Genomic DNA, 27,735 nt, shown 5'->3' with positions numbered 1-27,735 from the left:
TGATAATTAATATTTTGTTCCGTTCCGTAGTGCGCATCAGTTTGGCATGTTCCTCTCGCTCGCCGTAATCTTGCTGTGTGTGTTTGAGAGACAAGTCGCGGCCACCAATCACAGGAGCCATGCAACATTTTCCAGCCAATCCAGGACAATTTGTTCAAAGCGCACTTCCATTTATGGCCCTGCGGGCACTTCCTCATTGAGGTGAAGGCAACAAAACGTGTCCCTGCGATGTGAGCCTGTATCGGGGAAAACACAGGACGCAGAGGACGTCACAAGTCTCAGATCAGAGCAGGCGGTTGAAAGCGCACGGACCTGCGTGAATATGGGGGTAAGGGCTGTGAAGCGAGTTATTTTCAATGTAATCCTGGTTATTTCTGAGTGATGACTAGTTATATCGGGTAATGGGGTGGTGGTTACTGTGTTTATGTCATTGCGTGATTGGCTACTTCTCTTGACTGATCGTGTGTTTGACCACTAATTAACGTCATTTGGATATATTAACCAATAAGGCATAAGGTCGTTTTCAAATCATGCTGTTATTGGTAGTTTGCCAGCTCCTTTACACTCCTATTGGCTACTTTTGTCCAATCAGACGTTACAAAGCTTTCTCCTGAGTGATAATGCTGTTGTCCAATGAACGCGTCGCCGAGATATCTGTGATTGGTCCAATGTACGTTTGTGGGCGGGACATGGGGATGTTTTGTGATGGGATGGAAAATGGCGGCTGTTCGGACTCCGCATTAACTTTATATTATGCTAGAAATACGAGTAGCGAAAATAACACCCTTTTCTCTCAGTATGAGAAATATCTGAATGTGGGTCTCTTAACACGACTTCAGGTCATGTTGACTTTGCTGTCGGACGCTTTCCGAAAAGCTAACACGAGCTGTGAGTTGGAATAGAAAAGGCTAGGAACAAAGCTCGATCAGGTTTAAAAATGCTACAATAGTGATAATTGTGTGTAAATGTTCACTTCCAGTTAGTGTAAGACTTTAGCTAGCATCTTTAAATGAGTCGTGCTCGTACATTAATCATCTCATATTCCGTTGGTTTATTAAACGTGTGTAAACAGTGAGCGAGTGTAAAGGAAGGTTAGACTGGGGGCAATTGACGTTAACGTAGATGAGGTTTAGAGCAAAGGTAACAGAAACGTGTTGTTAATTCAGTTACTATTCGTTTAACAGGAGACTTGTATGTTAGTCGCCGCTGTAACTTCAGCTCAGGAGGCTCACTAGGGAAAGCCCGTGAACACACGCCTTACTGTCGCTTGTTTACTACCCAGCGGAGCCATGTGGCGCCCGGGTAGAGGTTAGTTTTCCGATGGGTCCACGTTAATACGCTGCGTCGTCGTTAAAAACCCGCGTTTGGTTGAACGAACCTCGGTTTTCCAGTGACAATGGATGATTCAAAGCCTCGGTACAGCAAAAGGCTGGTAAGTTTAAAGTAAATGTTCCCGCGTTGGCCCATATCTGTTCACTATTGGCATGGCTTTCATAAGTTCAGTCACCAAACAAGATAATGTTGTATAGAAAACCGATGCTGTGTGTGTGTGTGTGTGTGTGTGTGAGTGTGAATATTTCGATGTATTGTTAAGATTGTTTAGTAACCATGGCAACATATACAATCGGTGACACGGTCTGGGGTAAGGATTCACGTATCTCACAAAAGTCATCCCCTGGCCGAGTGTCTGTGGTTAAAGCCAACTGTGTGTAGACATCAGAAAGAAGACAATAAGGCCACTTTCAAATAGGAATCATACCGTATTAAGTGAATGTAAAGGATTTTTAAGCTAAATGAGGTGAACAGTATCAAGTTTGAAATGTGATTTAAGTGTAACATGATGAATCAAGAGAAATAACCCGTCCAGGCTGATATCATCAGTATCAGCATATTCTGGCCGATAAATTATGAATTAAGAAATACTAAAGATAAGTTTTGAAACAGTTTGTCCACTAGAGAGTAGACATGAGTTTATTTTTACACTGTAAATTGCACTGCTCTGTACATTTCTTTGTCACAGTTAATTATTGGTCTCGAAGATCCTGTATCAGCTGGGCCATAGATGTTTCCTATATAAGCATCATGTGAATACAATCAAAGACACACCCTGTTCACACTTGATATTAACATACATCTCCAGTGACCTCTTGTGATCGGCGCTCACTTTCCTGCTCAATATGCAAATAAACACAGTCTTTGTAAAGTCTTTGTGTTTGCAAAGACCAAATATATTGTTGTTTTTTACCAACAGGAGTAGCAGTGCACTTCCTGTCCCTAATCTGTCAGAAATTAAATACCTCTAGAAATTTCATACATTGTGGACAAAGCCAGTTTATTTGATATGTAGGACTTGTATTTGTTTGCAAATGAGTACTTACATCTACTAATGCAGAGGACTGCACTAGAGTAGGTTTTCCTAGGACATGCTTGTGTTCACACTGCTAAAAGAACGGGAACACATGTGGCCCAGACCACCTCAGAATGTGGTCTGAGTGATCGGATATCTCAGGCCCTGTTCAGACCTGGTATTAACATCCATCCTGAGTGATCTGATCACAAGTGGACAGCTCTAAGCACCCAGGAGGCATTCAGGATGCATTTGAGACACATCACTCAGATCCGATCATCGCCATTGGTCACATATGGCCACATTCTCTTTTCAGTGTGAAAGCACATATGTCGGCTACATTAAAGAACCGCCTCCCCTACTGATGTCCTCTGCCACAGTCTAATTAGTCTCATTACAGTTTCATAATGAATTGCATGTTCACTTATGATCAGATCATCCAAAACACATGTTAATGTCAGGACTGGACAGGGCCAGAGAGCTGATGACAAAGAATGCTTGGGAGTGAGGAGAAAGGTGGGATATTATACATGGTTTTCAGTGCTTATGGGTTTTCCCTATCAGGATCAGGTGTAATTGACACGTGCAGTTCTGGTTTGAGAGTATTTCTTTCTCTGCTTATCCTTTCTCTTTCACCTATCTTTACCATGCCTCTTACCATATTTTTACCCATCCACCCTTTTGTCTCCTTACCCAGCGGGCTGGTACCCGTCGACGTTACCATGACGATGGTATCTCGGATGAGGAGATTGATGGAAGGAGGATGTTTGACCTGGAGGAGAAAGTCAGCAGTCAGAGGTTCAGCTCTGAGCGGGTCATTCGCATGGAGGGAAGAGGTGGGTGAGCAAAGTCAGGCATGGTGGACACGGGACAGGAATTTTTATCAGTGAAGCCTCGACAGTTTCATATGAGCAGTTGATTGAGCACATTAAGACACAGAGATCACCATGACAGGAGTTTGAAATATACCACACACCATCGGATCTGGTTCTCTACAGTGTCACCGTGTGAGACCACTGGTTTTAATGAAACTAACAGCAGTGAATGATTTAAAAAAAAAAAAAAAAACTAAGTTGAATGGATGGAAAGACTTTGTGTTTTTTGTGTTTCTTAGACTTGACATACGAGTTCGTCCAGAGAAGCGGTCTGACTGAACCAATCATCTTCGAGAGGCCTGATGGTCTGGGCATCAAGTAGGAATCCTCCTTTATTCTCCTCTTCCTCCTTTCTTCACATCTACATCTGCATGTTTGAACAGGGTCATTCAGGGTCAAATCAGATGAGGTCGTTGCAGCACAACCTCAGATTTTGTTCAAACATTGTCTTTATCATGAACGGATCCAAAACCAGGCCAGAAAAATATTTCTGTTCAACTCTAATGTTTTCATGTTTTCAGCCGTTGACCATCATCATGTCTCCATCTGTCCCAAATTTCATGAACATGACAGCTCCGTAACACCCTGAAGGACTGTCTTCAGATTCTGTCCAAATGTTCACTTTGAACTGATTTGATTTTGTGGTCAAAGGTCATGGTGACCACAGCTCAAGAATTTGTATTCTAATGACGATATAATGTAACACAAATGTCTTCTAGAATAAAATGAAGTGATGACATTTAGGCTCCATTTTAATTCAAAGCACTCGCTCTAAAGCTCGTGGAGCTAATGCTGTCCATATCACCACATCCACCTCACTTCAAACAGTCGCTGCTCCAGGTTCATGGTTCAAAAGGCTTGTACTTAGTCTCTTAATTAATCATGGGAATGTTGTGGGTGTAACAAGAAACCAATCACAGAGCTTTCTACCATTTGCTTTAAAAGGCAGGCGTGCTTCACCTTGGTGGGTTGCTGTAATAATGCAGTGTTTCACAGAGTTAGATTCTGTTTGTGGTGACTTGATCACATGTTGATACGCAGCAGCTCTGTGTGTACTGAGAGGGAAGGAAGGGCTGAGTGAATCACTGCACTGTGCACCACTCTGCCAAGAAGTAACTGCACAAATCACGTTAGACTTCTTCTATGTTTTATTATGAGATGTGTAAATGTACGGATCATTATGAAACTGTAGTGGGACAAATTAAGTCGGGGTGATGAATGGGAAACACTGTGACACAGGCTGCTTGTGTGTAACAGGCAGAGTGTATGTGCTCTGTACGCTCCGTCTGTGTAGGAGCATATTACTATGTTGATAATGAGTCCTTAAAAGAACAGTGAAATATCACTTTCCAGTGTCTCAAGATAACAATACACCAACACTTCCTCTGACCACACCCCATTTTAAGAGCAACACACCCATGGGTTCTCAGACGGGCACAAATGTAATTGTCATTTAATCAATGTGGACACTGGACGGGAAAATGACAACTGTCAGAAACTAGCAAAGACACTTGTGTTGCAGTTTGCACCAGTTGTGACATGGAGCCTTTTATATCCAAAAAGTCAAAGGTCAACTTCAGTGTGACATAATAATGTCTTCTCTACATATATGATGAGAGTCTGGACAGACTTGACAGGTTGGTGGATGTAAACAACAGCGAATAGGGGTGATTCTAATTTTATTGTATAGGCTTAAGAACACTTCTCTGGGGAGGCGTTTTTGGGTATTGATATTTTGAAGTTTCATCAAACTTTGTAGGATTTTACTTTTCATGATGTTAAAACCTCCAGATAGTGTAAAAAAAAAAAAAAAAAAAGAAATGTCAAGGGCCAAAAAGAAACCATCAATATTTTATTTTATTATACAAAATGTTTTACAGGCCTTAGTTGTGGGACACAAACATTTTATATAGACAAAATCTGAGATGTTATGCAGCCACTCTGCTGTACTGACCCTTTAACCTGTGACACCCTGAGTGACATCTTGTTGTTTTGTAGGATGCCTGATCCCGACTTCAGTGTCAATGACGTCAAGATGTTTGTTGGTAAGACTTTTCTTCCCTTGATCAGTTAGATGCTTCTACAGGTTCAAGTGTGATTCCTGTCAAAATGTCCTTCAATGAGACATTTATTTCATTGATGAATAAATCGGCCCTTAAAATATTTTAAATGATTTGACTTTAGTCAGATGATGAATAATGTTGATGAATCCAAAACCATCAAGTTCTCATTCTATAATATAACTGTAAATAAATCTTCATGTTCAGGGATGTGGAGCCAGCTAACTTACTAAAGGACAAGTCGATCGTCAGATTCATGAACTACTTAATGAACAGATTTGTTGAAGTGAAGTGAAGCAAGATCACAAATTGTTTTAATTTTTAAAAGGACTAATTAGACTCAACTCCATGGCCACCTTTTAATGTAGGACAGAGTTCAAACAATGTTGTCATTTGTTGTCTGTTTGATTTTAAAAACCTTTAACCATGCGTCCATTTCTCTGTCGTCCTCGGACTGATCCCCCATCAGGTAGTAGACGTATGATAGATGTGATGGACGTGAGCACTCAGAAGGGGACAGAGATGTCCATGGCCCAGTGGACACGTTACTATGAGACCCCTCCGTCTCAGAGAGAGAAGCTCTATAATGTCATCAGCCTGGAGTTCAGCCACACCAAGCTGGAGAACCTGGTCAAGAGACCTGCCACAGTACGTCCACACACTTCACGAAGGCCTCGTGTTTGTGTCTGTCACACATTATACACACGACCGGAGCAAACAGAAGCGCTTCAGTACATTCAGCAGTGAATGTGTCTGTGTTTGAAATGTTTTCATTTGAAAGGTGTGTTTTTATTATTGCAGAGAAAAAGTAGATTTACTTTGTTTTTGTCCCCTTTCTGTCTCTTTTCGTGTGTGTCTGTGTCTGTAGGTGGATCTAATAGACTGGGTGGACAACATGTGGCCTCGTCACCTGAAAGAGAGACAGAGAGACTCAACAAACTCTATCAACGACATGCAGTATCCCAAAGTACAGAAGTAAGAAAAATGATTTGTTGCTCCTTCTGATTGATTTGATGTCGATGAAATAAATAATTGCTGATGTTCTTGTGTCTGTTCAGGTACTGTCTGATGAGTGTGGAGGGCTGCTACACAGACTTCCACATCGACTTTGGAGGGACCTCAGTGTGGTATCACATACTGAGAGGGAGCAAGGTGGGACTTGGGGTCCAGGGTTTTGGGGGGGGGGGGGGGGTTTATAACTAAAAAACATGAAACACCCGAATGTGGTAAATCTGGTACATGGAGCGGGGTGTGCTTCATATTTCAGGTGTGTGTTTTCAGGTGTTCTGGCTAATCCCCCCCACCCCTCAGAACCTGGAACTGTATGAGAACTGGGTACTGTCGGGGAAACAGGGAGATGTCTTCCTGGGAGACCGAGCATCTGACTGCCAGAGGATTGAACTGACGCAGGGATGCACCTTCATCATACCCTCAGGTCTGTCTCTCACTCACTCACTCACTCACACACACACACACACACACACACACACACACACACACACACACACACACCGTACATTTGTTTTTACACTTATTTTTAGTCTTGAAGAATCTAATAGACATTATGGCATGTTTTTGTAGAGTGATTGCCCACACATCATACTATCATGCTTATTTTGTCCGCTCTCGGTCGTCCAACCAGGTGACGTTCTTTTCTTATTCTGACGCAAATTCAATATGTTATTGTACACCAACAAGTGAGGAGTAGGAGACGTTGTTCCTCCAACCATCAGATTCGTATGTCTCTGAGCTCCTCAGTATCAACGTTGCTGCGTATTCCTGACAGTTGCACTTTGCAAAACAGTGACGTGAAACTGGTGCATCTGTGTTGCTGGAAACTTGCAAGAGAAGAAATGGTCCTTTCACAAAGAAAGATGACGACAGTGCTTGCTTTAATGTCTGAAAAATGTTCCTTTCAAGTAAGAAACGACAGCAACACACTGAAACAACAGTCTACACAACATCCAGGAATGATGTGTTTGACTCAGCTTGCTAGTGGAGCAGTATGTCTGTTACTGAGAGTAAATATCCTGTGTTAAAGTAACATTAGCACCACAGGATCAGCGGATTCTTCTTTGATTCTTTCTTTCAGAAAACCTCAATGAAAACAATTAAAATATTTCATCCGTTTTAAATTCTCAATGTTGAAACGTTGAATCACAACAGCAGTTGCATTTCATATAGAGCAGGTCTAGACTACAGTGTTTCTCTGCAGCAGAGGCAGCATTAAATTTTTAATGATAACAGTCACGGCCTATTTAATAGCTTTTAATTTTGAAAAACAGATCAAATTATGAATTTATGAGGCCGGGGAGAGAAAAGATGAACAAAGACTTTTCATGTCAACACCACACAGAGTAGATGAATGTGACAGTGGACGATACTAAAACACAGCAGCCATTGTGCTTATGCATCCATCATCCGTACCGCTTGTCCTCACAGAGACGTTAGGGGCTGGAGCCAATCCCAGCTGACACTGGGCGAGGGCGGGTTACACCCTGGATAGGACGCCAGTCCATCACAGAGCTGACATACAGAGACAAACAACCAGGCACGCTCATATTCAAACCTACGCTGCACCCCTCTGTGAAAATGTAGTGGTCACAGACGCACATATCTGACCCGATCACGTGCGTGCATGGATGCACAGACATGTCTCCAGTTCCTGTATCCCTCATGTAAAATTGAAAACCCTCTGAAAAATAAATTAAGATAAAAAAAATACTTGATTAATCTCGAAGGAAATTCAAATTGGCCAGTAGCTTATTAATGTATTTAGTTAATATTTGAGTCTGTATCATGACCCACTGCCTTTGGCTGAGTTGTTAGGTAGTCTGATGGCAGTGGGAACAAAGGATTTCCTGAACCATTCAATCCTGCAGCATCATGATATGAGACGCTGGCTGCTGCTGTAGCTGCTACTGCAAAGTTGTGTAATTGCAAACTCATGACGGTGTGAAAATGTATACACTTGAAACACTAGACCCTACTCTACTTACTCTATATTTACCCAGCCTTCCCCCATGAGCAGCACTTGGTGACAGAAAAACTCCCTTTGACAGGAAGAAACCTTGAACCTTTCTACACTGTGTTCAGACTCAGATAATACAGCAGCTGTGATGACACTGAAAACGTGTGTAGACGTACTGTTTTTTTTTTTTTTTTTACACACACAAAACTGATCAAGAATCACACTAATAAACAGAATTAATATTGGCCTCTTATCAATCCCCATCCCTTCAGGTTGGATTCATGCTGTCTACACCCCTGTGGACTCCATGGTGTTTGGAGGGAATTTCCTGCACAGCTTCAACATCCCCATGCAGCTTAACATCTGTAATATTGAGGACCGAACACGGGTAGGTGCAGACACTCAGCCTAATGCTGTGAATGAGGCCCTGATGGACTCTGAGATGTTTTTGTTTCACATCCACCGCAGGTCCCAGTGAAGTTTCGTTACCCCTTCTACTATGAGATGTGCTGGTATGTGTTGGAGCGTTACGTCTTCAGCATGACCAAGACTTCCTACCTCACACCAGAGTTTCAGAAACACTCGCTTGGCATTGGTATGAACTCTGGCGTACACATGGGACAACTTTATAGAGGGAACTTTTTTTTGTGGTGAGTCGGTTGGTTGTAAATAGAATGTGTTACTCATTCCTTCCGTCAGGTCTGAAGAAGCCATCTGGCTCAGATCTGGCTGGTGAGCAGGTGAAGGAGGAGGCGGGTGGTGCCAGTGCTGATGAGGCTTCAGAGCAGCAGCCTGCAGCTAAAGTTCATCTGACTCCACTGGAGCTGGAGGGGCTGTGGAACCTGCTGGGTAAACTGGAGGCGCTGCCCTCCAACAAGAAGTGCGTCCCAGCAGGGATACACAATGCCCCAGCACTCATCACACACATCAAGGTATGACTTGTGTGTGTTATTTTCCTGGTGCTGTAATAAAACACTTTCCTTCCTCATATTTATTTCTGTCCTGTTGACAGTGAGTGTCTTTCTCTCTGCTGTCTCTCTTCTCTCTGCTGAAGGCGCTGCTGAAAGAACACGCCAATGACAACCCCAACATGTCCTACACAGGAAAACCCATCGTCAAGTGGCCAAAGAGGGTGAGCAGTCCTCACTTTTAGACATGCAGCACATTGGTAATGATGATTGGAGTGTACATAGAGATACTAAGTCAAAGGAAACTTGACTTTCTTTATCTGAAGAAATCCTTGACCTGTTCAATCTGAAAACCTCTTCCGGGTTTGAATGAAGTAATACTTGTTTTGTTATCAGAAGGAGAAAAAAAAATTAAAGCTGAAAGCAGCTTTTAGCAGGTGCTCGCACTGTTGCACACCTCGGAGGCGCTGGGAGGATCCACATGACGCAGCCAACATGTACTTTGTTCCTGTTCATCGAGTGTAAACCAGTCTGAACATTTCATGTAAATCAAATGAAGACTATCACTCAAGAGTTACTTCCTGTTTTCAGTAGGTGGCGCTTGGACTATAAAGTCATAGTCATTAGTATGCGGATGAGAGACTGTCATCAAACATGTACAATGTATATTGTATTCATAGCAACTTCCTGTTTCATGGCAAAATATCGAAATTTGCCGCCACGGCCAGACTGTTCAACAAAAACTCAGTTTTCACAATAAAACATCAATTATGTCTTATGCATTTTCTCACAAAGTTTGAGGTTGGTGGCACAACAAATTGTAAAACATTACATTTCCCATTGTCACAAGGTGGTGCTATGAGCTATTATAACTGAATATTAGCATGTAGATGTCTTCAGGGCAGGACTCTCATCAAACTTATAAAGTTTTGGGCAGTTTTGACAATGTGTGCTTGAGTTATAGCAACTTCGTGTTTCATGGCTTTGAAAAGGGTAGACCGTTCACCGGAACCTTAAGAGCGTCACATTTAAGCATCATAAAGATGTTTGGACCAAATATGATGTGGATCTGATAATTCTGTAGAAGGAGTTTGTTAAAGTACAACGCCCATAAATCGCAAAAAGGGTACAAAGATTACAGAGGAGTTTCAAAATGGCAGACTTCCTGTTCGGTGAGGGTCTGGGTAAAGTAAACTTTTTTTTGTAAGTCTTGGCATGTTACACCTGCCTACTGGTTTCACACATGTAGGATCACTATTTTTATTTTTTTTTTTTTTTTCTTCTTCAAGGGGGTGCTGTCAAGCATGGGACCATAATTTAAAAAATGAACATCATGTTGTATTGAAGAAGACTTTAAACTAGAGATTGATTAAATAATTTTATTTACAGTCTATGGTTTTTACCAAGGGAATCGCAGCAGCAGACGTACAAGTGGCATTCAGCAGCCAATCAGGCAACACCCTTAGCTCTGCCCATACAACAGCCACCTTCAATTTATTTACAATGGTCAGTGTATGATATGAAGCTAATATTCTAGATATAAGTTCCTGGTACAAATAAAATTAATAATAAACCAGAGAAAAAACAAACAAGAAACTAATTCTACAACAATCCAAATTAAGTCCCGTCCCCCCTCCTCAGTTAAACTCCAGTCCAGTACAGCTGATTAACTGAGCAGAAGTCACATGTGCACTTCCATGACAATGCTGCCACTCACCAGCCAGAGGTGGACCACCAGAGACCAGAATCCAAAAGGTTCTGGTGTGTTGGCTGTCAGCTCTGATGTATGATGATTGGCTCATGATTCAGCAATAATAAACGTGAACACTACAACACTATAATCTATACAGCACAGTCGCTTCAGCTGTTCAGTGTCTCACAGCTCCCACACCTGTGTTATCATTATATGTATTGTGAAAATGATAGTTCTCTTCTTACAGTCTAGTTTTAGTTCATCTAGTTCTATCATTTATCAAATATACTATATATTTATATCACGTGTCCATGACAATTACTGAACGTTGTACTTGTGTTTATTTTTTTTTTCACCTCAGCCATTGTTTCTTTGACTTCTCTGCTTCCCTCCATCAGCCCTCGTGGTACCAACCTCCTCCTCCTCCTCCACCTCCCCCTCGTCCCAAACTGGCCTCCACGCCCATCATCCCACGACCTCAGAAACCAGCCTCCTCCATGTCGGTGCTGAGGCGGCGCAGGGTCAGGTAACAAGGCGTGTGTATGTGTGTGCGCGCGTGTGTGCGTGTGTGTGTGTGTACTTGTACTTGCTACATAGTAAGGACCAAAAAAAGTATTTTACTAACGGAGTGAGGACATTTTGAGAAAGTGAGGACATTTTTGCCAGTCCTCACTTTTTGAGACACCTTCAAATCACATTTTGAGGGTTAAGACTTGGTTTTAGAGTTGTGGTTAGAATTAGGTATAGGTTAAGGTCAGGGTCAGGGTCAGGGTTAGGGTTAGGCACTCAGTTGTGATGGTTAAGGTTAGGGTAAGGGGCTATGGAATGCATTATGTCAATGAGTGTCCTCACAAAGATAGAAGTAAGTGTGTGTGTGTGTGTGTGTGTGTGTGGGGCTGTTTTAGTGCTTGTTCTCAATCTAGCTCAGCAAATATCAGTAGTTTGGAGTCAGTTTTAAGTCTTTTATAATTCCTGTAATTGTGTAGGTGTATAGTTAATTGTGTTCAGTGATGCTGATAATGATGATGTGTCTGTGTGCCGTTGTGTGTCCTGTGTCGGCAGGTGTAAGCGCTGTGAGGCCTGTATGAGACCAGAGTGTGGAGACTGTAACTTCTGCAGAGACATGAAGAAGTTCGGAGGACCAGGGAAGCTCAAGCAGACCTGTGTGCTGCGGCAGTGTCTGTCTGTAAGTGATCTGTGTTTTATTCCTTTATACAAGTTGAACACAGAGCTTCTGTGATGAGTCACAGAATTAATTAAATTAATTTTATTTTTAATTTCATTTATACCATTTTCTCTAAAACACTTAAATTCATTACAACAAATGTTTTTCTGCAGAGTCAGTGTGTAGTTGCTGTGTTGTGACGTCCAGTCAACGCTGCAGGTTTAGAAAGTGGCAGCTGCAGTCAGCTCAGTGTAAACGTTTCCAAAGGCCAAAGGCTTAAAGAGGACGAGAGTGTTTCACATTATCACTAAATAAAAAGGTGGTTTGTTCTGGGTTGTAACTATAAGCATATTGTGATTATTTTTGCAGACGGTTGCGATATGAATTCCGATTTTAGTGGGAATTGTTTAATTTCATTTTCATTGGAGGGAAATAAAAAAAGAAAAATTATGATTTAATTTCTTTGCTGTGGTCTTTACAAACAAACATGTTCCTTTACATCTGTTCCACCATAGCTGTTGTCAGTTCATTAGTGGAGAGAGCTTTTTATTATGCCCTTGCAGCTGCTGAATACTCTGAAGCCAAAGTTGCTGTACTGAATGAAATGACAAAAGTTAACAATTTAATGAAATTATCTGTAAGAAGACTCTTCTTGATAGAACAAGTTAGTAGCAGCTCTGGTTGAATGAGTCTGTTTTTGTGCTGTACCCTCTGTTCCCTCCAGCCGGGCCTCCCCCTCTCTGCAGTCTGTGAGATCTGCAAAGAGCCCAATCAGGAGGAAAGTGGAGACCCCTCCCTCACCCTGATGGAATGTTCCAACTGCGCACAGATAGTGCATCCTGCCTGCCTCACGGTACAACACACACACACACACACCAGAATCAGTCCTTATTTACTACACACAAGACTATATTTAGTGTCTGACTTGTGAGTAGAACATTAATTCTGTGTACAGTTCTCACAATGGAACAAAAGTGCCGATGAGATGTTGACTCTTGTCTGCCAACAGTTCAGTTCTCCATATTGTGTAGATGCTACACTGCACCTGTACGGAGCATTCAGAACGTCTTCAGCTGAACTGACACAGGTGGACTCAGGTCAAGGTGTAGAAAATATCGGGGGTGAAAAGACGTTAATGTCACAAGTAAATATTTTATTTTTATTTAACACTTTACTTTTGAGGTGAGATGACCTGAGTGATCATCTCCAGGAGATGAACTGAAGGACGGCTTGCGTCCGTCAGCTGAGCTGTAATTAACCAGAGCGGCTCACTCAGGAAACGGTTATCCTCATCTACACATAATGCAGAGAACCACATGACACGCTGCAAGCGGACAGGCTCCGTTCAAAGACTCTAGTTCTGACACGGAGAAACCCAGGAGTTCTTGTTTCACTTTGTCCCCTTCTAAAGCACTTGATCTCAAAGTGGCGTGTGATGACAGCAGTCCTTGAGTGGGTTCCTGGGGGTCCACATCTAAAAGGGCAATCATTTTTTTCACTATAATTCCATCCCTAAGTAACACAATGACAGAATATGTGACTACTTTGGTTGTGGGTTTCAAACACTTGCTTTAATAAAACATCTAAAAGCAAGAATCTTAGTAGACGAGGGTCTGTGATCTAATTTGTGTCAGTTTAGGGTCCTGGATGTGAAAAAAGTCAGATACGCCACTGCTCTAGATAGCAGAGCATTGGGTTGCAATATGGACGATGTGGGATCCAGTGCATATAGACAGAAAGTCCAGTTACCACATCCTCCACTGCTTTACCTCAGACTGAGCTCTGTATAATCTGATACTCCAACTTTATAAGTACACCACTGGACTTCTTGGGGTATTGTTTCATAGTAACTGAACACACTGTTCATGCTCATACTGCATGTATGTGTCACATTACACTATTGCAAGTAGCCAGGTAACCAGGAGATCCGCTGATGGTCAGCACATAAAATAAAATGAACAGATGAATAAATGAATAAATATATATGACGAGGATGGAGGTGTGGTGGGTGGCAACTTTTTGAAGCTTTTGGTTCAACTTTAAAACCATCAGCAGCAGCTCACAAGTTATTTAAAAATACATTTCATTTATAGGTGCCTTTCAAGGACATCTTACAACAGTGAGAAATAAAATATAAAGTACAAGGCATAAGATATAGAATAAATTAGAATAAATATAATTCTATAAAATAAATCTGATTACATTGAACATTGTTTTGAGGCTGGATTTGAAGATAGGAAGAGAATCAGTGGATCTCTTGTGGAAGTGAGTTGCAGAGTCAAAGGCAACATGGCTGAAGACTCTTAAACCCCATGGTAGTCAGACAGGCAGGAGGGAGAGTGAGGTTACTGGAAGAGGAAGATATAAGGGTACAGGCAGATGTGGAGTAGATCAGAGAGATGCAGAGGTGCCACAGGTTGTGAAGTGACTTTAAAGTGGGGAACCAGTGCAGCTGCTGGAGGACAGGAGTGATAAGTTCTGTTGAAGAGGTTCAGGTGATGATACAGCTGCTGCATCCTGAACCAGGTGAGGTTTACGGAGGAGTTTGTGAGAAAGAGCAAAGATGATAGTCACAGTAATAAATGTCAGATGTGACTTGAGAGTGAACAGGGAATGTCAGTGCTGCGGGTGGTAAGTGGCCGAGGTAAATGACTGATATTGCGTAGATGTAAAAATGCAGCCCGGGTGGTGTTATTGATTATTATAACCCGGGGTGAAGGAGGAACTGTGACATCGTCAATGACTAGAGAGAAACTGTCAAGTTTGGCTAAAGTGGTTTTGGTACCAATGGGAAGAACCTCAGTTTTATCACTGTATTTGAGTAAGAAAAGAAGACAAACTGGATTTAAATTCCAGTAGACAATCAGTTTTAATTTCATTTTTCATAATTGATTGTCTTCCTCATGAAAGGCTTGCTGCTCAGCTCCAAGTCAGGGTCCAAACTTGTCAGGACACCTGTTGTATATCAGTCCTGGGTGTAAAACCATTTATATTATATTGGTAAAATTGAGCTCTGTCTGATTTCCAGATGAAGTAAAAACTCAAAAAGACCCAAAAGAGTTCTGCTGGACTGAATCCTAAAACCTGGATGTTAGTTTCGTTTTATCACTTCCTGTTCCCTGGTCCTGAGATCTCTGTTTGAAGACATTCAAGACATTTTCTCGTTTTATTCTCTGACATAAAGTCCATCAGTAAATACCTGAGTCCTGATTTCTTGAAGCTTTACTGTCTGTTTAAACGGCCGGTTGCTAACAAGTGTCTAAATGAGACTACAGAGGTTGTCGGGGACGTTAAACGTCATCAGTCTGAACATGAAAACTGATCTACTCACCAGTCCACCTTTAAAGCCTCGTGTTTATACTTGTGCTCTTACAAACTGTTACTAACTTTGTAAGAGGAAAGGCTTTTGTAGAAGAGGTCAGAGCTAAATCAAACTACAAGTTGAAGTTTAGTGGTGGGGACGTTGAAGTCATGTGACCGGGGCGTAGTTGGTTTATAACCTAACATTAGCTTTTTACTTCTGCTGACTGTAGTTAGCCTTCAAACATCATGAAGTGGTGTTCATTAGTGAAGATTATCCTGCTGAACAAAACCTGTCAGGATCATTTACTGATTTTCTGTTATAATCCAGAAGACATAGGAGAAATCCCATCGGCTGTTTATGGAGGGAACCAGGGTGATGGTGTCTTCAGTTTCTGTTATATTTCCTCTCTTCTTCTGTTTCAAAGATTATTTCTCTAATGGTTTATTTTCCTCTGCAGGTTCAAGGTGAAGGAGTGGTGAATAAAGACCTGCCCAGTTGTTGGGAATGCCCAAAGTGTGTCCAAGGAATCACTGACCCAGAGGTACACAATGTGTCGTTAACACACACACACCCACACGCGCGCACACACACACACACACACGGGTTTCCTACTTCTTATATCTTTGTATTCTTAACACACCAGTGCAGACAGCCCTGAGTCTCTTTGCACTAACTCTATCAACCTGGCATTCACACACACACACACTCGGCTGCAGTGTGTCTAATGGGTGTTGTGTATCTCCTGTGTGTTTGTTTCCATTTTTTGATTTTTGTTTTCGTTTTGTTTTTTGTTTGCTTTAATTTTGATTTCCTTTAAATTTAATTTAACTCCGTCAGTCATCAGGCAGCGATGAATCGTTGGCTGCCAGCCACCAGCAGCACATCCGTCCCCACGGCCCCCTGGTCCTCAGGCTGGGCCCCGGGCCCTCTGCTACCATAGGGGGTCCTGTGGGCTCCCAGCAGGATGGGGAAGTGGTTCGCTGTGGCTTCTTCCCTCCTCCTCTTCCTTCCTGCTCCTCCTCCTCAGCATCACTTCTATTGGTGGCGGCCCCTCTGCCTTCTCAGCCAATCAGCTCGAGACTGGTGAGAGGTGCCGCCTTCTCTGCGTACATCCACCCGTCTGTCGCTTGCACGCCACCCCTTTTTTTCCTTTCCATCTTTTTCAAGAGAGGAGACACATCTCTTGGTGTAACTTCACCGTTCATGTGAAGGTGTTACTGACAGAATTACTTCCTGTTGAAGAGTACGAGAGCAGTGCCTCTTCTCTCTCACGCTCAGCTGTTTTCAGTTTGGAACTGCCCTCAGCTCTGGTTGGTTTCTGGGCCTTTCCCTGTTATCCATACTCTAAATGATTTCTCTCACAGCATTGTTTGGCCAGACAAACCCGCCCTTTTCTTTTTTTTCTTCTCTCTCAGAAAAAACAGTCCAGACTTCAAGTACTTGAACAGTACACACCGTTAATGTTGTTCAGTCTCTAAACTTCAGCTCAGCGACTTTGTGATAAAATAACTTGTTCTGCAGTAATACGCTAAAGTCTCTTGGAGTGGGTTTAGTAGCAGCTGTTGGAGATATAACCCTGTTAAAGTTATCTGTAACTTCTCCACATTACAACAAGTAGACCTCTGGTCTATATGTTGTTGAGTTGTGTTCTTACAATATCACAAATGTTTCCATTGATTCTCAAACCAGAGAAATCTGTGATTTTAATCATGGTAACACTCTGTTTCATTGGACACCTGTCAATGACGTCACATCCTCTGTGCTCATGTGTCAGTGTTGTGTTTGTCTGACAGAAGCGCAAATTGACTTTTATCCAGTTTGAAGTCACATTTTTAAGATTCACTTTTTACAGGCTGTGAGTTTAATGCATAGGGTTCCAAAGTCTCTGGACAGCCAGATGTTTGTTGGGCAGCTTCAACATGTGACTCAGACTTAACAGTGACTTGACAGTTAACTCAGACTTGACAGTTATCATTTAGTTTGAGGTGGAGTTCTGTCAGTATGAGGAGTGAAGAGGTGAGTAAAACGAGGCTCAACAAAGCAAAAATCTATCAGACATCAAAGGTTGTCTGTTTCCCAACATCAGTTGAGATCTTTCTCAAAAGAGCCAAACATGTTTCCTTATCAACGATCAGGAGGAGACTTCACGACCAGAACCTCAGAGGATTCATCACAAGATACAAACCTCAGAAACAGACCAGGCTGTTGGATCTGGGTCTCTGGGGCCTGATATTGACAGGCTTGAAAAAACGGCGTGTCCACTTCACTTTTGCTAAATATTTCTCCCGCGTGTGAGCGTTTAATTTTTCTTCCAACATTTGAGTTTTTTCCAAATTCATGTTTTTCTCATTCTTAAATTCACAATTTCAAATTGCTCATGAAGCAGGTTAATGGAAACACACCTACTGACTCAGAGGATTCACCACATGGCCAGGCTGCAGTTGGAGTAGTGTTAAAGGGGTTATATCTCCCACACAGGTCTGTCTGTATTGGTGTTAACCAGCTCAAATGAAACACAGTCTGTCATCAGTCTAGACTGTATATGCTGTGAAGCTTGTTACAGTCACTTTACACATGTGCTGTAGTAGGTATATATATGTATTAGTAACCTATGTATTAGGTTTGTTTGGCTTAAACTGAAACTGAGCTGTTGTGGTCGTTCACTTCCTCAGAGAGCTCATCATCCTGTTGGTCTGCTGCTCCCAGTGCAAACTGCAGAAAAGGGGCTCAAGGATCTCTGGGTACAACTGTTGAACTAGAGTCAGTCCTGACTTATAAATACATACTCAGTGAGCACTTTATTAGGAACACCACACTAGCACTGGGTAGTTCCTCCCTCTGCTCTCAAACAGCCTCATGTCTTCATGTCATGGATCCTCCAGATGTTGAAACTTTCCCTCTGAGACTCTGCTCCATGTTGACATCACTGCATCACATTCATGATGCCAGTCTCCTGTTCTACCACATCCCAAAGAGGTTCTACTGGATCCAGGTCTAAAGACTGAACTGAACTCATTGTCATGTTGGTGAAACCAGTTTGTGACATGGAGCATTATCCTGCAGGGAGTAGCCATTAGAAGATGGTGAACTGTGACCATGAAAGGAAGAACATGGTCAGCAACAACACTCAGACAGACTGTGACATTCAGACCAGGACTGATTGATATTAAGGCCCAAAGTGAGCCAAGGAAACATCCCCATACCATCACACCACCACCAGCCTGGATAGGTTGGGTCCATGGATTCAGACTCCGACCCTACCATCTGCTGCCTCAGCAGAAATCCTGATCCATCAGACCAGGTCTTCAACTGTCCAGTGTTGGTGAGCCTATGTCCACTGAAGCCTCAGGTTTCTGGTCTTGGTGACATGAAGTGGACCCCGGCGTGGTCTCTGCTGTTGTAGTCCATTCACCTGAAGGTTGGACGTATTGTTCAGTCTGAAGCTTTTCTGCTCACCACAGTTGTAAACTGATGTCTTACACCTGTCCAGTGATAACAGTTAAATCAATAGTTGTACCAAAGATTCTCTGTATAAGATTATCAGTTTGGTCCTCTACATTACTTCATGTTCTATCCTATGTTTATGTATGTTTTGTGACTATACAACCTTAAGTCTATCTAATGTTTATACTTTGATAGAGGCGTGTGGGTAGACAATGGCAAGCTCTTCATCTCATAAACTGCTCGTGTGATGAGTCACAAGGAGTATTTTGCCATGGTAAATGGAGCCCTGTGTAGTGCTCCATGATTTACCGTCAGAGCAAAGAAAATATCAGCAAAACACTTCTCAAAACTTCATTTTTTTCAATTGATTTCATGCTTTTAAATGATTAGAATTATAGTTATCAAGCATCAGCACAACAAACACATTTATTAAAGCAAAGCCACATCTGTCAGAGTCTCAGAGACATGGCAGGAGGCCTTTTTGAGGTGTAACTGACAGTTTCTGAAGTCACCTCTGATATTTTGTTTCCTCCTCCTCCAGCAGGCGAAAAGTGACAGAGGTGACGGCCATCCAGTGGTGAGTGTGTTTCTGTTTTTTGTGGGTTTCCACTTCAAGATGTTGAAGTTATTGCTGAATGTACTGATTAGACTGAAGGTCTCTAAAAACTTCCTGTCTTTTTTTTTTTTTTTTTTTTTTTAAACCACACTGTCTCATTTTCTTTTTTTTTTGTTGTTTTTGTTTTTATTATTCCTCTCTGCATCTCCAGAAGCGCAAATCTTCATCCCTCCTGGACGCTCGTATGGCAAAGATTTACCGACGGCAGAGACACAGCCGCGATGGAGACGACTCTGCCAGTGATGACGATGATGAAGGTTTCTGTCTTACTGCCTCACAAACTATAACAGAATAAATTCAGAAATCTTTATAAGACTCTGACCTGATCGTCTGTTCCATTCATCTCTCCGTCCCCGCAGCCTCTCAGAGAAGAAAGATGGCGCTCCATGCTCGAGGGGGGAGTCACTCTGCCAGGAGGGGGTTTGCTGCCAACAGGAGAGGGCTGATGAGAGGAGGCTCAGCCCAGAGAGGAAGCAGAGGAGGGCCCATGACTCCCGGCTCCTCCTCCATCCTCAAGCTAAAGCGAGGGATGAGCATGAGGGAGAGTGGACGGAGGGGGCGGGGGGTGAGGCTGCGGGGAGGCTCCAGGATGCAGCGGAGAGGAGACGACTCAGAGGAGTCTGATGATGATGACGACGATGACGATGAAGAGGAGGAGGAAGAGGACAGTGAAGATGGAGACAAAGAGCGACGTCATCGTCAGCGCAGGAGGCGGCGCAGGACTGACGATGATGAAGATGAAGATGAGGACAGTGAGGGGCAGGAGTTTGACCCTGAGGAGGAGGAGATGGACACACTGGAAGACGAAGAGGAGGAAGAGGAGGACGAAGTGGAAGAGGATGGGCGCTGGGATTCAGACCCAGAGCCCCCGGTCCTTCTGGTGTCTGATCTGAACGATGACCTACTGAGTGGCTCCTACCTGACCGTCACCCTACAGCGCCCCCACAAGGCCAAGAGACAATCTGGTGAGACCCAACACTCACAGCTCAAACAGAAACACCAGGGGACAGAGTCAGAAATGATGTGTACGCACAAAATCACATGTACGTCATTTCCCTCACATGAATCAGTATTTATGAACAGACTGTGAGACTGTGATCACCTCATCATTCTTCTGACCATGTGATCACATGGGTTTTTAGAGCAGCAAGGTAAAGAGTCAATGAAATGAAAATAAAGAGGAGGCACAGGATTTAACATCAAACTAAACAGACAACTTCATTATTGACTGGTTGAATATTTACTAATTGCAGTTTCACTCCTATCTGGAGGCTGATGAAGACGTCTCTGGTCCTGACAGATGAAGTTCAGAGTAAAACAGGACTTTACAGTTGGAGTTATTGAATTTAATTTTACCCAACAACAATCAGTGAAGTTTCTTTGTTGTCCTTCTCTGTGCCTAATAACTTGTGGCACAGACAGTGCTTTTGTCTGCAGACTGATGGATGAAGGGAGAGTCTTCATCCATTTAATTTTGGGAGTGGAAATGAGGCTCATACATGTGCGCCCAGTTTCTCAAGGAGTGAGATGAATAAAACAGAATCATGCTATACACTCCTTTATAATTTAATGAAGAATGTGTATGAATATTTCTAGTTTTGTGTGTACACATGGTTTTAGTCATGACTCTACAGATTGTCATGCATCTGGCTCCTGGAGTGGCGTGCACCAGCTGGACATAAAAACCTAGGTCTTAACTCTTACGCCAGTCTGACAAACCTGACTGACAGCGGTTGTAGCTGCACCAGGTCTTATGATGCACATTCACATGAATACACGTGAAACGCTGATCGTTGCTAAGCAACACATTTTTTAACTTCTACCTTCAAATAAGATGGAAGATATGGATAAAGAAAACCAAAAGAAAAGGAAAATTTGTTTTACTGATAATGAAATAAGAAAACTTTTAGCCTGACATGTCTGATGTACATTAATCATGTCGCCCACAATATTTAAAAAAAGGCTCCTTTTGCATAAAATCTGAGCAGCAGGGCAGGGGACAGCGATACGTTTCTGTCAGACACTGTAGTTGAGGGGAGAGCTCCTCAACTGTCCCAACAGACATCCAATGGGTTTGTGCGATCATGGGTGACCCTTTCTTGTCTTAACGCCCTCGCATTATTTATTCTGTGAATAAGACGCCTGCCTTTTTTTTCCTCCCGGTTGTGTGATCAATATTTTTGCTGTTATTGTGACCATGGATACTAGTCTGACCTTTCAACTTACCTGCTCCATGCTAGACATAACATTACACCCAGGTGTACACCCTGCTGCTGCACTCTTTTGACTTCACAGTTCAGTTATGGAACATGAGCACATAAACGGAAACGTATTGTTGCTTCTCAGGATCCATAGTTCCAAAGCTGGAGGCAGCCATGGGTCCGAGCTCGGCTGCAGTGGGCACTGGTGGTCAGCAGGGCTTCATCCAGAGGAAGACAGCACTGTCCAAACCTTCGCGGCTGAAGAATGCCGACGCCACAGCTGACAGCGTGACCCCCAGAGGACCTGGCAGGTAGATCTCAACACAATATACAATGTTGTTTGAAATAATAGTTGAGTAATCACTGTTCCACCTTTGGAGTTGAAATTTCCTCATTGGCTGTTGCTCTTTAAAATGAATTGGCACAAACCGTTTGTATCAGGTGGCATCCTGAACAAAGTGAATAAACTACACACACAGGCAGGAGAGAGCTCTTCCCCACAGATCATCACACAAGGCGATGGTCCTTTATCTTCATAGATGCAGAAGAGGCGATGCTGATCCAGGAACACATGGATTTATAACAGAGTTTTTTATGAGGGAATTATAAAGCTCAGCTCTACGTGTGATTAAAGAAGAGCAGAGGAGCAGAATCAGGCGACTGCTCACTGCGACAGCTTGTTCAACAGCAGAAACAGAAAAACACGTCAGTGAGAACTGCTTTACTGTGCATTCAGCTGGATTTAAATACTGTACATGTGAGCCCAGAGGGGAGGAGAGCAAAGAGATACAGATTTTAGGGCAAGGGGATGTAACCACCAAACCTTTCAACTGTTCCTGCTGCTAAAAGCCCCCACCTAGGAGAAGTGTCTTCAGCTACCACTCAATGAGGAAAGGATGCAGGCTGAACCTGCAGTGCTGTGAACATTCTGCTGTGTTGCACCCTGGACTGAGTGGTTGGCCCAGCTCGCTCAGTCCTGCTCCTGTTCAGAAACTGTAGTAAACACATGTACTGTCAGACAGCTGCTGCTTTTACAGGTGTCTGATAAATGATCCACATTTTATCCAGTTCAGTCTGTGTGAATGTGTATGCTACGTGTGCATGTGATATTAACCCTGATTCCACTGGTTATCTCGTAGGCCTCGTCTGCGGGGTAACCATGGCGACAGAGGCACTAGAGATTGCTCTGCATCTTCTTCAGAGGAACAGGAAGCTGCCGCCTCTTTTGCACCCTCTTCCCTGTCTCCTCCGTCCCTGCTCTCTCTGCCGTCCTTTAAGGACGTGGGTAATGAGAGAGGAGGGGAGAAGGAGGTGTGGGTGTCTGTGTTCAGATACCTGAGCAGAGCTGAGCTGCTGTCCTGCATGACTGTCTGTAAGGCCTGGTACAAGTGGTACGTCACACACTTGACACACACAGTACATTTGACTGGACCTTGTCCTCACCTGGTGGACAAGAAGCTGATCTCTGACACAGCTGGTGAAGAAACAAGTCCTGTCTCACTGTTGTACATAGGAGCTGCGACAAGCGTCTGTGGAGCCACGTGGATGTGAGTCGGTGCAGCCCACTCAGTAACCAGGCCCTGGCAGGCATCGTCAAACGCCAGCCCACGTCTCTGGACCTGTCCTGGACCCCTTTGGCCAAGAGACAGCTCAATTGTCTGCTCACGAGGCTCCCAGGTACAAACACACTAACACACATACACAAACAGAGCCTGCTGTCTCCTCATGTCTCATTACACCCCCCAACCAGCCTGCCTGTGTGTGTGTGTTTTTCAGGTCTGAGGGAGCTGAGGGTAACTGGTCTGTCCTGGTCCTGCCTCTCAGCTCTGGTCTCTCCAACTCTCCCCTACCTGCGGCTGCTGGACCTGCGCTGGTGTGAAGGCCTCAACGACGCCCAGATTAAAGAGATCATCACCCCCCCTGGTGAGTGGCAGCAGAAATGAGCAGGAGCTCAATAACTGTGTACTTGAGGCTCTGTGTGGGTGTCAGTGCAGAACAGTGTCTGATTATTGGATCCAATAATTAGGATTTTTACTATCATCAGAATCATTATTGTTTTTTGTTTTATCCTTTTGCCATTTAAATAAATTCATTTAAAACTGCGATACTCTGGCTCCGATGCAACCACCTGCCCCTGTCTGTAGTCACCACTCTAGCCTTTAACAATGTCCCGCCCACAGCACCATCTGATTAGTTAAATGTCACAAGTAGTAGTAGAACAGCCTGTGAAAACTTATGGCTGCTGTGTACACAGATGGACACAGACTGGAGCAGAGCTGTGTGTTGATGGTGAAACAGCAGATGTTGCTGAAGCCACAATCTTTTAAACAAGTTAATTTGTTGACCAAATTACAGGACAGTGCTAACTGCTAAGCTAAAGTATCTATCCGATCTGAACAGAGTGTAAATAGCTGTGGGATTAGAAAGTCTCTAAAAGGAGCAGAGAGCTGTGAGAGCTGGAGCAGAACTAGTGTCAGCAGGTAGTTAGACACTGTAATGAAGAGAACAAAACAACTTGAGATGAGACAGTGTGTTTATCACAGCAGGTGAATTGCTGCTGTTAGAGATTTTACTTAAGTAAAAATATCCTCATCAGTTAAAATGTCTTGAGTAAATGTGTTACTGCCAGGTGAATCAGTTCCCAGGTGAGAACAGTCAGGCTCTTTGGACCAACATATGATAACAGATATACACTCACACATAAAAAAGCTAAAACTGGTGCAGTGTAATGAAACTGCGTCTCCAGTGACCACTTGTGGTCGGATCTCACTTCACCACTTCATATGCAAATAAACAGGTATACGTTGTTGTTTTTAGCCAATCAGATGGACAGGTCCATTGTCAATGTGCTCCTGCTGTGTGTGTGTGTGTGTGTGAGAGAGTGAGAGAGTGAAATAAGGATTTTTCCATTAGAAATAGTAAAATATTTTCAGTTCATTATGAAACTGTGACAGGACTAATTAGACTGTCAGACATCAGTGGAGGAGGCGCTCCTTCAATGTGACCAGGACACATTTGCATTCACACTGCCAAAAGAACATGGTCTGAATGATCAAATGTCAAATGCGTCCTCAATGCATCCTGGGTGCGTTCACACCTGTACTCAGAACTGTCCACTGTCCAGATGTTAATACCAGATCTGAACAGGGCCTCAGTCTGTAGATGGCTGCCCTGGTATCCAGTACTTTGCGTTATTCAGGATTTTCATATTTAATGAAAATGCATGTCAGTTCTCAGTCCCCTTCATTACTAATAATCTGTATCAGCCCTGAAAAAAAAACACATCAGTTGACCCATTAATATTTTGGTCACTTTATGTTGTGAAGACTGACCTACAATAACCTCTCTGACATACAAACCCCTTCATTCATGACATGCTTGTTATGCCTCCACGATGTGTTATCCATTCATCACACTCTAGTGAACGTGATATCTCACTAACGCCTAAAAGGATTTTCTTTTGTTTTTTGGTACAAACATTCACTTGGATTCAAAGATGAAGTGATTACATTTTGCTGGTCAAAGGTCAAAGTGACCTCACAGATTTTTGAACATAACTCATGAATTCATTCAGTAATTACAACAATTTAACCCAAATATCTATGAGGATAAAATGAAGTGATGACATCTTATATCCACAAGGTCAGAGGTCAACTTCACTGTGACATCATAATGTTCTGTAAAACTCAACACAATATACAGTGTTTAAAAGTAATAACATCACTTTACTTATTACTTGATATCCAAAGTAATTGTAAGGTCAGAACAACTGACCTTACAGAGGAGTTAACAATCAAACTGCATCAGCACAAACATTCAGCCTCTCAAACCTCTGATCAGACAGACTGTTCCTTGTCGGGGGGGAGCATCAAACCTCCTGAACTAAAAAGCCTCCTCAGGTGAGCTAGATGGTGTCAGAGTGTTGTACTTCATATAATTGTTTTGGACGTTTGAGAACTGGTTCAGAGTCTCAGCGTCAGTTCCCCTCGACCTCAACTAGTCCATTACTCACCAGGTGTCCCAGTGTGCCACAGGTGCACCAGGTGAGCCAAGCTGCAGGGATCTCCAGCTCCATGACCATCCCCCCCTCTCTGCCTGTCCCGTAGGTTCAGAGTTGTCCCGCAGCAGACTGAGGAACATGGTGACGCTGCGTCTGTCTGGCCTGGACATCAGCGAGTCCACTCTGAGGCTGCTGCAGCGCCACATGCCGCAGCTGGAGAGGCTGGACCTGGCTCACTGCAAAAACATAACGGACTCGTCCATCACCCTGCTGGCAGCAGCCGGGACTCACACCCGCAACAACCTCACTGAGCTGACGCTGGCAGGTGGGTGTGTGTGATCGATCGGTCACATGTGTGGCTGTAAGGTTCCTGTGGATGATGGGCAGATCATGAAGTTTGATTTCCTGAATACAGGGCGATTATGTTGAAAAATTAACCCACTCAAATTAAAAAAAAAAGATTGATCACAAACTGGTTTATTGGAAGAAGAGGAGACTGTCTGGGACACAGACAGTGACAGACTAGCAAACGGTGCCTCAGTCATCTTCGCTGCTTAAGGTCTCTGAACTCTACTGGAAAATGAACACTGTTCTTTTATAGACACTCCCTCAATGTGTGACAGCAGCTCCCATAGTTCACCTGGGCTGACATCTGGTGGCTGTGAAGGTCACAGCATATGATTAACATCATCTTCATCCTCATCACACCATCTGTTGCCTGAGGATGGAGACACTGTCATCACAGCCACTGTTAAATAACAACATTGTAAATTTTAAGTAGTGTGATGTATTTCAGCAGCGTATGATGATAACAGGGGCACTGAGTCTGATGCTTCTGTTTACGCAGAGACACAATTATCTGGCACTTTGAGTTAACAGGTAAAACCTACTGACTGAGTTAACAGGCGAGACATCTGTGGTCTGGTGTTGGGTCTGTGTCCTCTCTGACAAACACTGAGCCATATGAATCCACTCAAAGTAGATGAGAATCAATTCCTGACTCCTCCTCTGTGTGTGTGTGTGTGTGTGTCTCCAGGCTGCAGTGAGCTGACAGATGGCTGTCTGTCCTACCTGAAGCGTCTCTCCTCGCTGACTCTGCTCGACCTCAGAGGCTGTAAGAGTGTCAGCAGACGAGCCTGTGATGCCTTCATCTCTGACCTGTCCCACGTCGCCCTCTACTGTATGATGGAGGAGAAGCTCATCCAGCGCCTGGACTGAACACACTGTGACGTGGTCAGCTGCAGGAGACCTTCAGTATTCCTCTTCTGCTGCAGCCTGTAAATAAACACCACTGGAGTTGTTGGATTTTTTCACTGCTGATGGAGGCTCTCACTCTCTCCTACCTTCATCGAAAGTGTCAGAACGTTCCTTTATACAGTGCTGAATAACTGAATCAAAGATTTCTTACTCGTCAAAGGTTCACATGCTCCAGATCTTCTATCACAGCCTGAATGGACCCGTCTGGTTGCATATGAGGCCACCCTGTGTTTACAGACTGGCCCAGGGTGGACACGGCTCCTTTCCACGATTCATGTTGGGAGTAGAAAATATTAGAGATAGAAAAATGAACCTGTGTGTTTACTTAACCAAAACAGCAGCCTGGGTATTGTTCTGTGTATGTACAGTGAATTCATGTAAATATGTGTTAATTACCAGCAGCGACAGTGTGAACGTTGCTGTCATCATGTGTCACCATGTGTCTGTCTTTACAGGTGAAGGTGTGGTCCGACCCAGGAGAACTGTGTTAGTAATAATGTGGTAATACTGTAGTAATAATTGCTGAGTACTGCTGGGTCTGACGTGGCTCCATTAGGAGACGTATCCAGTTCTGCATCTTTCAGCCACATTAAAAATCAATCAGGTATTTGACATTGTACTTGTACATTTTTTCTAATGACGTGAAAATGTAATAAAATGTGAATTTGTTTAAGTTTCTATTTGTAGCATTGGTTCAGTAACTACAGCATCATGTAAGACTCCTGGACTACTACTGCAGTGCTCTTCTGACAAGCCTCCCTTCAATCAAAGTGAAACCTTTACAGATGGCCGTGAATGCAGCAGCCTGTCTGCTCTTTGATCAGCTCTAAAGGTCACATGTCACTCTCCTGTTAATTGACCTCCACTAACTACCCATGACCCGTGAATCAGATT

At 43.3% G+C, this 27,735-nt stretch overlaps 1 protein-coding gene across 4 annotated transcripts; it reads left to right on the top strand.

Moving 5' to 3' along the window:
* Nucleotides 1-167: 167 nt before the first annotated feature.
* Nucleotides 168-27,519, top strand: kdm2aa (lysine (K)-specific demethylase 2Aa). 4 transcript variants are annotated; one of them, XM_071505439.1, is made up of 26 exons: nt 168-328; nt 3,045-3,183; nt 3,462-3,540; nt 5,221-5,267; nt 5,752-5,930; nt 6,151-6,257; nt 6,341-6,434; nt 6,564-6,717; nt 8,526-8,641; nt 8,722-8,848; nt 8,953-9,185; nt 9,308-9,385; nt 11,253-11,380; nt 11,917-12,040; nt 12,744-12,872; nt 15,781-15,864; nt 16,161-16,406; nt 19,309-19,344; nt 19,535-19,640; nt 19,743-20,348; nt 21,730-21,895; nt 22,724-22,975; nt 23,098-23,261; nt 23,361-23,507; nt 25,691-25,909; nt 26,621-27,519. In XM_071505439.1, exons 1-26 carry the CDS (start codon nt 323-325, stop codon nt 26,800-26,802), a joined length of 3,948 nt encoding a protein of 1,315 aa, XP_071361540.1. In that variant the 5' UTR covers nt 168-322; the 3' UTR covers nt 26,803-27,519. The 4 variants fall into 4 exon arrangements, with proteins under 4 accessions (XP_071361540.1, XP_071361543.1, XP_071361539.1 ...); XM_071505438.1 differs by lacking the exon at nt 168-328 and adding an exon at nt 679-1,432; XM_071505442.1 differs by lacking the exon at nt 16,161-16,406.
* Nucleotides 27,520-27,735: the final 216 nt, after the last annotated feature.

The sequence above is a fragment of the Trachinotus anak genome, unplaced genomic scaffold, assembly GCF_046630095.1.
Source record: "Trachinotus anak isolate AG129_WGS33_773 ecotype Australia unplaced genomic scaffold, CSIRO_AGI_Tana_v1 ptg000019l, whole genome shotgun sequence".
NCBI lineage: Eukaryota > Metazoa > Chordata > Actinopteri > Carangiformes > Carangidae > Trachinotus > Trachinotus anak.
Note: the sequence above shows the minus strand (reverse complement) of the source record. Positions and strands in the feature narration are given on the sequence as shown.

Coding starts and splice junctions, on each gene's coding strand:
- kdm2aa (XM_071505438.1), top strand. CDS start 1,397: ATGGATGATTCAAAGCCTCGGTACAGCAAAAGGCTG. Junction 8,849..8,952: donor GAAACACTCGCTTGGCATTG/GTATGAACTCTG, acceptor TCCTTCCGTCAG/GTCTGAAGAAGCCATCTGGC. Junction 12,041..12,743: donor TGCTGCGGCAGTGTCTGTCT/GTAAGTGATCTG, acceptor TGTTCCCTCCAG/CCGGGCCTCCCCCTCTCTGC.